Raw genomic sequence first — 12,509 nt, 5'->3', positions numbered from 1 at the left:
TGGCATAGATATAACGGAATGGCTTCTGAATCTGATAAGACTGAGTTTTAGTTCATATTACTAACTGTATGACTATAGGCAGTTTACTAAATTCCTCTGGGCTTTGGTTTCTTCATCTGAAGAAAAAAAAAAAAAAACAACAATAATAATGCCTGATTATAGGACTTGCTATGAGGACTAAAATAAGAAAAGAAAGCACTTGCTTGATGTGTAGAATATAGTAGTCCCTCCACAAATATACTTTCTCCCTTCCTTTCCCTTTCTTTTTTCCTATAGAACTCTATTATTTTGTTCATGTGTGCATTTGTGTATTATGTCTCATCTTTTTTTCTTACATTCTGTTCATAAACCTCAAACTGCAGGCTTAAAATGAGAAATGACTCTTATTTGCTAATTGTGGAGCAAGAGTTTTCAGTTAGTTTTTGGGGATCTTTCTCACTTAAAATCCTTCAGATTAGGGGGATTTATGTGGGTGGTAGCTGTAATTAAATAAAGTTCATCTTGTATTTTTTGTTTGTTTTTTAAAGGAAAGTTAAGTTTATTTCTTTACATGGTAAGAACAATCATACATTGATTCTTAATGTCTCAGTGTGGGGAGGGTAAAGGCAGGATATTTATGATATTTTGGGGCCTGGTTTGAGCCTCACCTTTTGATGCCGGGAGCTTTTCACATATGTTTTTATATGAGAGTGTCGTCTGAAAATTTCTTTATTGTTAGGCGAATCATGGAACTTCTCACACGAGACTGGAATCTCTCAAAGAAACTCAGGATTCCTGCAATAAGTCGTCTTCAGAAGATGCACAATGTTGATATTGTTCTTCAAATTCTTAGATCACAAGGAATTCAATTAAATGATGAGCATGGTAAAAATTGAGTAAAGATAAAAGTTTTTCTTCTCACCAAAAACTGATATGTACATATATTGTGCTAATAGGCTGTCTTTTCATTTATAGGAAATACAATCCTATCTAAGGATATTGTGGATAGGCACAGAGAAAAAACTCTTGCATTACTTTGGAAAATAGCTTTTGCTTTTCAGGTATTGTACATTTGGTAAATGTTACACTTTTTATCAAATTTTTGTCAAATTTTTATACTTTTTATCAAATTTATCAACCAATAATATTGGTTTATAAAAGCATTTTCATCAAATAGACTAACAATAACTGTTACTTACTGGGGTTTATTCTGTCCCAGGAACTGGAATAATTGCAATTTAATCTTCACAACACCCTTGTAAGGTAGGTGTTGTCACTGCTTCATAGATAAGGAAAGTGAAGCTAGAAACATCTAGTAGATATTACAGGTTTGAATTTAAGTTGTAGTATATATGTCTTCTTAAGGTAGGCACTCAAATATTTTGAGAACATTGATAGGAAGAAGCGATGAGATTAAAATCCAGGCTTGTGTGACCCCAGATCTTACACATGACATACTATACATTAACCACTATGCATTCCATCACTTCTGAATAAATTATGTTTGTGTTTAAAAAAAAATGAAGACAACAATGACTAACTTCTGTGGGTTAAAATGGTATATGAAAAACATAGAGATATTTATCCTTTTTTGTGTGTGTTTCAGGTGGATATTTCCATTAATTTAGATCAGTTAAAAGAAGAAATTGACTTTTTAAAACACACACAGAGTATGAAGAAAACAATGTCTGCACGATCTTGTCATTCTGATGCTATTATCAATAAGAAAAAAGACAAAAGAAATAGTGGTTCCTTTGAACAATATAGTGAAAGCATAAAGCTGTTGATGGAGTGGGTAAATGCTGTTTGTGCTTTCTATAATAAAAAAGTAAGTTTCTTTGTTTTTGTTTAAGCTCACTGTCTTTAAGTACATTTTGGTTAAAGTCAAACTTTATTCATAAAATATTTTGTTGCATTTCTTAAATAATGTAGTTTATATATATAAGCAAACTTTTCCTCAAATGAGTGAGGGTGTTTTCACATACTGTATTTTATCTAATCTAAGATGTCACCAGTTCTATAATGCACAATTTTTTAATGTATTACTAAGAAAGAAAAAATGCCACAGTCAGCAGTCTCAGTAGGAGACATTTGTCAGATCAGGGGCACCTAAGGATTACACCCCTATTTTAAAGGTAAATGCAAATAAACTCACCATGCTTCTAGAAGTGGATGATAGAGAACCTGACCACTGGCTACAAGGGGGAGGAAAAAAATCTAAGTTGAGTGTTTTGTAATCATTTATTAGATTAATACTGTATTTCTGTACCCTTAATGAAGTATACTCTTAAATGTAAATATGTGAAAATGAATAAAATATCTGGTAAAGAATATGAAGCCAGAAAAATGATAGAGTTCATGTTACTAAATATAGTAAACTGTTATACCTTGAACAGTATGGTTAGTAGAAAATTTGTCAGATACATGGATAATCTTCTACGTTTTAACTAAATACTAGAGAGCTATGGAAGGCTCTAGGGGAGCATGTGTTCCATACCTTTGTCTTAACTTCTCATGTTGCTGGCAATCCTTGGCATTCCTGGGCTTGTGGATCCCTTACTCCAGTTTCTGCCTCTGTCCTCATCTAGCATCTTCCTGTAGTCTCTGTGTGTCTCTCCATATAAGGATACCTTACATTGGATTTAGAGTCTATCCTACTCCACTGTGAAAATTAAACCTGCAGTGGCCCTATATCCAAATAATGTGATATTTTGAGATTCTAGGAAGGACATGAATTTTTTGAGGGACTCTATTTCTCCTAACACAATAAAATTCTTTTTTTTTTTTTTAAAGATTTTTTTTTTTTATTTATTTATTTGACAGAGAGAGATCACAAGTAGACAGAGAGGCAGGCAGAGAGAGAGAGAGAGAGAGGGAAGCAGGCTCCCTGCTGAGCAGAGAGCCCGATGCGGGACTCGATCCCAGGACCCTGAGATCATGACCTGAGCCGAAGGCAGCGGCTTAACCCACTGAGCCACCCAGGTGCCCTAAAATTCTATTTTTAAAAGAGTATTTTATCATTGATAATTTGGCTATAAATAAGGTATTAATTATTCTAGGCACTATTAGCCACTAATGTGATTTTCTTAGCTATTAAAAGGAAATATGCACTACAAAACCATTAATATCTATATTACTGTCCAATATAGTTAATCATTTTCCTGCTATTTCCAATCAGGTGGAGAATTTTACAGTATCTTTCTCAGATGGCCGTGTATTATGTTACCTGATCCATCACTACCATCCTTACTATGTGCCTTTTGATGCTATATGTCAGCGGACTACTCAAACTGTAGAATGCACACAGACTGGCTCAGTGGTGTTAAATTCATCATCTGAATCTGACGGAAGTTCTCTGGATTTGTCTTTTAAAGCATTTGATCATGGTTAGTCCCTTTTGGCTGATTCACTTTTGAAGTTTTTTCTTTGTCACATCAGATTTTTGACTGGCGCTGTCTAATCTCTTTTTTATTTGCATAGTAGAAAACACTTCAGAACTGTACAAAGAACTTCTAGAAAATGAAAAGAAAAATTTTCAGTTGGTCAGGTCTGCAGTTAGAGACCTTGGTGGAATACCTGCTATGATTAATCACTCGGATATGTCCAATACAATTCCTGACGAAAAGGTAAGTGTTCTTCAACTAGCAAGAGTCTCAGCAGGTGACAGTTAGATGCGTATTCTCTGGCAAACTTCTGTTTCCATCTCTTCTGTTTTCCTTTAGGTGGTTATCACTTATTTGTCATTTCTTTGTGCAAGGCTTTTGGATCTTTGTAAAGAAGCAAGAGCTGCTAGACTTATACAGACAACTTGGAGAAAATACAAACTAAAAACAGATCTGAAACGCCATCAGGTACTCCCCCAAAATGAAAACACTGCAATGTGAATTGTACTTCACAAAATACCAGTTGATTGAATTTCGTTATGATTTTTACAGTTTACTGATATGTGAAGTTATTGACCTAATTTTAATAATTGTTTGTGTTTTGGGTTAGGGATGGGTATTTCTCCCTAAGCCTTGGTGTTTCTTTCACTGGATGTGTCTTCCAGGCACTGTTCCCTCGCTTGCTCTGGCGGAAGTAGAATAACTTGCACCCTTTGTAAATTTACAAAAGTAAACTGAGGATACCTGACTCAGCTCTTTTCTCCTTCGTGGAATCTAACCTATCCCTTCCTGGACTCTAAACTCTCTCTGGGAGCAGTTTTCCATGAATTTTTTCATGTGGTGTTCTGGGAGTCTTGATCTTGGTGCTGGAGAGTGTCCCTGGAGTCTGGGTGTCTGTCTGATTTTGTAGTGCAGTTGGCCAGCTCATTTTGTTTGTCTGAAACTGTTTTCCAGTGTATCCTTTATTAGTTTAAAAGTGGAGGGACGCCTGGGTGGCACAGTTGGTTAAGCATCTGCCTTTGGCTCAGGTCATGATCCTAGGGTCCTGGGATCAAACCCCACATCGGGCTCCCTGCTCTGTGGGGGAGCCTGCTTCTCCCTCTCCCTCTGCCTGCCACTCCCCCTGCTTGTGCTCTTTCTCTCTCTGTCAAATAAATAAAATCTTAAAAAAGAAAAATTTTTTAAGTGGAATTTGGTTTCTATTGTTTTATTTATTGTTTGGGATCTGGACGCAGGGATAGTGATGTTATTTGTCATTTCCCTTTTTGACCCCAACAGTACAAAATTTTATGTTAATGTAAGCTTTTTTTTTTTTTTAATTCTGAGAAAAATGTAATTTTTAACCAACTATGAAATGGTCTCCTTGATCAAGTTAAACAAACTATTTTAATCCTTTTTCTCCCTACCCCTTCCACTAATGATCTTATATTCACTTATTTGGAAAATCAAATAAAATAAGCAGCTATGTTTGATAAACTTATCATGTATTTCAGAAATACTTTCCACTTTATACTGCTCCTCAATTTTGAGTTACTGTGCATTTATGGTAGAGTTCTTAATAACTCTATAAAACAGCTACATTTTGGCAACTCTTAAACATACCATGTATTCTGTCTTAGTTTGTCAGACTCGGAAATAACACAGTAATTGAAATAATTTGCTGTTACCCCACTCAAACTCCTAGTAGTAACTTTTGGGAAATAGGCAGTGGCTTATACTCACAACTGGTCTTTTCTGCTACCATTTCTATTCTTTGTGCCTTCTTTTGCCCCTTATCTTCTTAGAATCTATCTGCCTCCTTGCCCACATATGTCTTAGAGGATAACTTTGTACTCTGGAAGCTTTTGGAGAATTGCTTTAGGAGATTTTTCAGCAAAGACTCTTTCCTGGCTGGTCCTCAAATTATTTCACTCATTCTGTTTATATGACATTAAATGAGAGAGTAAAAATCCCATGAAACAGATATTTATCAGAATTGGGGGGACTGGTAAATGAAATCTGCTTTATTTTCTGCTCAAAATGACCTTATACTAATAAGATATAAACTACAAAGATTTCCTAGCTGTTTGCTGGTGAGATCCCTTTTCCTGATTTAGGAAGTAGAAAGTTCCCTGTTTTTTAAAGACAACTGCTTCTATCCTTTCTCCAGGTGACCATGCTCCCTCTCTTATACAATTACACTAATATCCAATTACATGTTTTTGTTTGCTATTTGGAACATTAAGCAGTAGGTTCCCTATATATTGTCGTAGAAATATTATAATCTAATAAACATATAAAAATTACCATGGATAGCTAATTTTTCAGGTATTATATTTTATTTCCATCTCATTGTTATAATTCACATAAACTATCCATTGAGAAAAGACTGGCTCAAGTTTTTGTAGTGATAAGTGAAAATTGAGTAATGGCCCAATTCCTAATGAATGAGGTAGGATTATCCAAGGGTACCCTGACACATTAGTTCTTCTGTCAAAGAGTAGGCATAAACTGTAAAGCAAAGTGAATCCCTGTATGTGGCCCATACACAAGGTAAAATAAAACAAACTTGTAATAGGTTAGCTTAGCAATAGCATAAGATTAAAAATGATAACATGCAGTCTAATTTAGCAAAGAAGCAGTGACTTAACCAGCATTGGAATTTTTACCATCAGTTTATAAATTTTTCAAACAGTTGCTAGTTTGGATTTATCTGTTTTCCGTCTGTAGCTTCTCTAATGTCACATAAAATTGTTCCATTTTAGTTTGCTTGAGATTGAGATGATCTACAAATTTACCTTAGCCCACCATATCTAGGAGTGCCCCTAGCCTTGGAACTTTTGACTCAAATGCAACTTTTGACTTTTTTTTTTAAGCTAATAGGAAATGCTTATTTTTAACCCAGTTTTTGTTTAATTGTGGTAAAGAACACATCATAAAATTTACTATCTTAACTCTTTTTAAAGTGTACAGTTCAGTAGTGTGAAGTATATTTACATCACTATGAAACAAATCTCCAGAAATTTTTTAACTTGTAGAACTGAAATTGTGCTCCTTAAATTGTGGCTGGGTAGAGGGATGGTTTTAATTTGGATATCTATAGTCTTTTTTTTTTTTTAAGATTTTATTTATTCATTTGATAGACAGAGATCACAAGTAGGCAGAGAAGCAGGCAGAGAGAGAGGAAGAAGCAAGCTTCCCGCTGAGCAGAGAGCCCAATGCAGGGCTCGATCCCAGTACCCTGGGATCATGACCTGAGCCGAAGGCAGAGGCTTTAACCCACTGAGCCACCCAGGCGCCCGACAGATATCCATAGTCTTAAAGGCCATATGCTCTACAGGGGTACAGTCAGTGGTTAGATCACTTAATCAATTTGTTGGACATAATTCTACCCCAATTTTAGAATTGTCTAGTCTTTTTCCATTTAGGAGTGATGTAATATATGACTCTCACCATTTCTTAGTATTTGTTTCAATCCATTAACTACATTTTTCCTTTCTTAGAGTGGCTGTTTGATCCCTTCCATAGTTGAATGTGTTCCCATACTGTGCAGTTTCCACCCATAGATCTCAATGCCTGATTATAATTAATTAATAATTAGAATCTAATGTCTATATAGAGCCCGTCCTTGGATAGTGAGCTGTTCCAGATAGCTACATAAAGTTATAAATAACTATAAATTTATAGCTACATGCTATAAATTGTTCTTTCCACCACAAGAAATAATTTATATTCTAGTTTCCAATTCAGGTAACTGAAATGATAAATCTGGCCTTGAGGGTGTGGCAAAGTGATTGCTTCATTCGAATACTGGTTATCCACCCAGTAGACTGACAGTCTACTTGACTTCTCTGTCTCAGTTTCCCCATAGTCATAAAAGTGGTTCCTGTTCATCTGTTCTTATGGTTGTGTGAGATTTAGATGAAGCATTCATGAAGTGCTTAGAATGGTGCCTGATGCCTAGTAAGTATTTGACCTATGTTGTTTTTGCTAGTACTTCATCATTAGAAATAATAGAAATAGAGGTGTATGGGGTATCAGCCTATGGTGCTCCCAGGGCAGGTAGCTCTTTTTCGGCCACTTAAGCTATCAAGCAGTCCTGCTACCACTTCCCATAACCTGATATTCTGTCATCTTGATTGTCTATGCCTTAAAGCCATAAAGTATTCTGTGCTAAAAGTAAATATTTTGCTGCTTCTCCCTTTTTGTTCGAGTTGTTACAAAGCAAGACTACCTTATATTGCAAGGCATTTTGTTTATTTTAGGACCTCCTTTTTTCTTTTTTATTTCCTCCTGTGGTCCACCGCTTTTTTCAAAATCAAACATGAATTCTCTGGGCTGTAATCTGAGAAACATACTTCATTCATTCATTCATTCATTCATTCATTTTAAAAGATTTTATTTCTTTATTTGACACCGAGAGACAGCGAGAGAGAGAACACAACCAGGGGGAGGAGGAGAGGGAAAAGTAGGCTTCCTGTTGATCCCTGGACCCTGGGACCCTGACCTGAGCCGAAGGCAGGCACTTAATGACTAAGCCACCCAGGTACCCTGAAACATACCACATTTAAATAGCCTTTATATTGATTATTGAGATGATATATCAAACATGCCTGTGATCTTTATTTTAGGATTATAGCCTTGGGAATTTTTGTTCCATTATATAAATATATATATGCATTTCCACCTATCAGACCTTTCAACATTCCTGAAAGTATCTATATTCCAAAGATGAGCATATCTTAAGTCGGGGGGATGTTTTATTTTCAGGATCAGTTTGATTAATATTTAATAGATGATTTTCTTACAAACTTAAGTAATTAAGCTTTTTTTTTTTAAAGATTTTTATTTATTTATGTGACAGACAGAGATCACAAGTAGGCAGAGAGGCAGGCAGAGAGAGAGAGGAGGAAGCATGCTCCCTGCTTGAGCAGAGAGCCTGATGCGGGGCTCGATTCCAGGACCCTGAGATCATGACCTGAGCCGAAGGCAGAGGCTTTAACCCACTGAGCCACCCAGGTGCCCCAGTAATTAAGCTTTTGATTCATCTTTGCTTTTTTTTTTTTTTTTTAAGGAGCGAGACAAAGCTGCAAGAATTATTCAATCAGCTGTAATCAATTTCCTAAGTAAACAACGATTGAAGAAGGAGATTAATGCAGCATCGACCATTCAGAAATACTGGCGAAGACTCTTAGCACAGAGAAAATTATTAATGTTAAAAAAGGAAAAACTAGAAAAAGTTCAAAATGAATCAGCATCAGTTATTCAGGTATAGTATCCTGGGTTTTGGAATTTAAAAAGTTTTAATGACTTTTTTTTTAAGATTTCATTTGTTAATTTGACAGAGAGAGCGAGATCACAAGTAGGCAGAGAGACAGGCAGAGAGAGAGGGGGAAGCAGGCTCCCCACTGAGCAGAGAGCCTGATGTGGGGCTCGATTCCAGGACCCTGAGACCGTGATCTGAACTGAAGGCAGAGGCTTAACCATTGAGCCACTCAGACGCCCCTTTTAATGACATTTTTAAGGAAGAAAGTAAAATATGATAAAGTTTTCAATTATATTTTAGGCTTTCAAATTTTTCTGGTACTTGAACAAATATTTAATATCTTCCTACTACCTCTAAAACTCTTTGCTATATTCAGCATAAGTCTCAAACAAATTGAAATACCTCTTTTTCTCTGAAGTCTAATTCTTTACCTCTTCTGTCTTTGTTTTATAGTAGGGATTTACAGTCTTATGCTCCATGGGACATGCTGACATACTGTATCATTTTACTTTGTGTATCCACACACTCAACCAAGCTCATCGTTTAATCTCCACTGTGGGTTCTGGAACTTATTTTGGGATAAATGTGTGCATGTTTTCCTCTGTAGCCCATTTAGTTGGCATATAACAAAATATCACCTATAATCTATAGAATACCTATGTTAGTTTTCTACTTAGTAAAAAAAATTGAACATATCTACATAGCAGACAAATTCTTTATACGTTTTTGATATTAGGTTCTGTTTTAATAACAGCAGAGGTGTACTATTTAAATTTGCGCTATGTAAGTGTCATTGAAGCTTCACCCCATAATTTTATCTGTTTTATAAATTTAGAAGTTTTTGTGTCTGGCTACTACTATTGATAAGTGAAAGATTCTGATTTAATAAATTCTTTTTTTTTTTGAACTTTTTTTAATGTGAAGTATTACACATGGAAAATGGCACAGAACACAAATGTAAAGCCCAATAGTTTTTCACAAAGTTAATACCCACTTAACCACTACTAGGTCAAGAAATAGAATATTGTCAGCTTCTCAGAAGCCATTTCACAATCCATTAAGTCCCTTACCCCTGCCCATAACCATTATTCTAATATATGCCATTTTTCTAGACATCTTCTCTAAACACTATAATTTTGTCTTGCCTGTTATTTGAATTTTATGTAGGTAGGTTCAAACCATGTAAATTCTTTTATTCTACGTTATTAAATTTGTGAGATTTATCAGCATTGAGTGTCACTGTGATTTAACTTTCAGTCTATAATATTCTGTAATTTACTTATCTTTTCTATTGTTGTTGGACATTTGGCTTTCCAGTTCTGAGTCATTATGAGTAATGAATGCTTCCATGAATGTGCCTTCTGGTGTGAAATATATTCACTCTGTTTGATATATACATGAGTACAATTGTTTGGTTTTTGAGTGTATAGATTTCAGTTTTCGTAGATAGTGCCAAAAAGTTTATAAAGCGACTGTAGCACACACCAGCTGTTTAAGAGTGATCATGTAACTCCATGTTCAGGTAAATAAATACTTGGAAATTGTCTTTTTAATTTTAGCCATTCTAGTGGTTGTGTATCATATCCTGGAGTAGTTTTAATTTGCATTTTCTTGATAATTAATGATATTGGACACCTTTTTAAACTGGAAATCTTCTCTTGTGAAGCTCTATTTCAAGTCTCTTTTCAGTTTTTCATTTTGATTGTTTGCCTTCTTATAAATTTGTAAGACATGTTGAATATTCTGGTTATTAGAATTTTGTTGGATTTGGGTGTTTAAATATCTTCTCCTTGACTGTGATTTACTGTTTTATGAAATGAAAATTCTTAATTTTCAATGATGGTTAGTGTATTTTTGTGTACCATAACCCAAGGCCTTTTGAAGATACTCTTCTACATTATATTCTAAAAGCTTTAGTGTATTATCTTTCACATTTAGATCTCTCCTGATTTGTGTTACAGAACTTTTTTTTTTAATGGATATCCAGTTGTTTCAGTCATTTTACTGAAACAACCATCCTTGCCTGATTACTGTGCCACCTTTAGCATACATCAAAAATTCTTATATCTGTGCTTCTGTTCCTATCTGTGCTTTTTTCTGTTCTATTGGTTTTTTTTTTTTCTTTCTTTGGGCCTTGTATTCTGACTTTATGTGAAATCTGGATATCTAGTAGATAAGTCCTCCTTCTTCATTTTTTTTTAAAGAAGTTTTTAGTTATTTTTTTTTAAGATTTTATTTGTTTACTTATTTGACAGAGACAGATAGCGAGAGAGGGAATACAAGCAAGAGGAGTGGAAGAGGGAGAAGCAGGCTTCCCAGTGAGCAGGGAGCAGATGTAGGGCTCGATCCCAGGACCCTGAAATCATGACCTGAGCCGAAGGCAGATGCTTAATGACTGAGCCACCTGGATGCCCCAAGATTTTAGTTATTTTAATTCTCTGAATTTTCATACATATTTAGAATCTGAAGTTCAAAAGTGTTGGAATTTGAGATTTAATAAATACTGAACATGGTATCTATTCCCTATTTATTTTGGTCTTGTTTAAATGTCTCCCAACTTGGTTTTATGATTTGATGCAAGAGGTCTATCTATATGATACATTTTTAAAAATTTAGTTTAAAAAACATTAAATTTTTTTTTTTAATTTTATTTATTCATTTGACAGAGATCACAAGTAGGCAGAGAGACAGGCAGAGAGAGAGGAGGAAGCAGGCTGAGCAGAGAGCCCGATGTGGGCTCAATCCCAGGACCCTGGGATCATGACCTGAGCCGAAGGCAGAGGCTTTAACCCACTGAGCCACCCAGGCGCCCCAAAAAACATTAAAATTTTAATTTTTAAATTAGCACTCAGTAAAATAGACCTTTTTTGATGTGCCATTCCATAAAGTTAAACACATGTACATATTTGTGTAATCACTATCTCAGGTTACAGAACAGTTCATCACCCAGAAAAACTTTTGGGTGCTGTATGTTGTCATTCCTCCAGCTACACTCAGCTCCAGGTGACCATAACTCTGTTCTCTGTTACCATAGTTTGGCCTTTTTGAGAATGTCACCTAAATGGAGCCATATAGTATGTAGCCTTTTGAGATTCACGTTTTTTCACTGAGCGTAATGCCTTTGAGACTCCTTTAAGTTGTTGCATATATGAATAGTTTGTTTTCATTGCTGAGTAGTATTCTGTTGTATGGAGGTACCACAATTTGATTTTTTTTTAAGATTTTATTATTTATTTGACAGAGAGAGAGAGATCACAAGTAGGCAGAGAGGCAGTCAGAGAGAGGGGTGGGGAGCAGGATTCCTGCCGAGCAGAGAGTCCGATGTGGGGCTTGATCCCAGGACCCTGAAACCATGACCTGAACTGAAGGTAGAGGCTTAACCCACTGAGCCACCCAGGTGCCCCCCACAATTTGATTTTACATTAACCTGTTGAAAGATATTTGTGTTGTTCCCAGTTTTAGGTAATTTCATTTCATATTTTTTTAAAAGGTTTTATTTATTTATTTGACACAGAAAGAGAGATCACAAGTAGGCAGAAAAGCAGGCAGAGATAGAAGGGAAAAGCAGGCTCCCTGCTGAGCAGAGAGCCAGATGCGGGGCTTGATCCCAGGACCCTGAGATCATGACCTGAGCCGAAGGCAGAGGCTTAACCCACTGAGCCACCCAGTGCCCCATAATTTCATTTCTTGAAGGTAAATATTTATGAGTGGGATTGCTGGCACTTGGTAAGTGTATGTTTAACTTTATAAGATACTGGCAAACTGGTTTCTAGAGTGGCTCTACCACTTTTCATTCCAACCCTAGTGTATACGAGTTCTCATTGCTCCACATCTTCCAACACTATGATGTCAATGTTTTTTAGCCATTGTTTTAGATGTGTAGTGGTATCTAATCTTGGTTT

At 35.7% G+C, this 12,509-nt stretch overlaps 1 protein-coding gene across 3 annotated transcripts in view; it reads left to right on the top strand.

Moving 5' to 3' along the window:
* Positions 1–12,509, top strand: part of LOC111151090 (abnormal spindle microtubule assembly) — a 66,403-nt gene that overhangs the window by 25,635 nt on the left and 28,259 nt on the right. For 2 of the 3 annotated variants that reach the window (XM_022508857.1, XM_022508858.1), the window contains exons 11-17: positions 719–864; positions 955–1,040; positions 1,586–1,807; positions 3,158–3,365; positions 3,463–3,605; positions 3,702–3,830; positions 8,416–8,610. In XM_022508857.1, the coding sequence (XP_022364565.1) occupies positions 719–864; positions 955–1,040; positions 1,586–1,807; positions 3,158–3,365; positions 3,463–3,605; positions 3,702–3,830; positions 8,416–8,610 (1,129 nt within the window). Of the gene's footprint in view, positions 1–718; positions 865–954; positions 1,041–1,585; positions 1,808–3,157; positions 3,366–3,459; positions 3,606–3,701; positions 3,831–8,415; positions 8,611–12,509 lie in introns of all 3 variants that reach the window. The other variant, XM_022508856.1, reaches the window with a different exon arrangement.

The sequence above is a fragment of the Enhydra lutris genome, unplaced genomic scaffold (assembly GCF_002288905.1).
Source record: "Enhydra lutris kenyoni isolate GAN:26980312 unplaced genomic scaffold, ASM228890v2 scaffoldscaffold25, whole genome shotgun sequence".
Classification (NCBI taxonomy): domain Eukaryota; kingdom Metazoa; phylum Chordata; class Mammalia; order Carnivora; family Mustelidae; genus Enhydra; species Enhydra lutris.
Note: the sequence above shows the minus strand (reverse complement) of the source record. Positions and strands in the feature narration are given on the sequence as shown.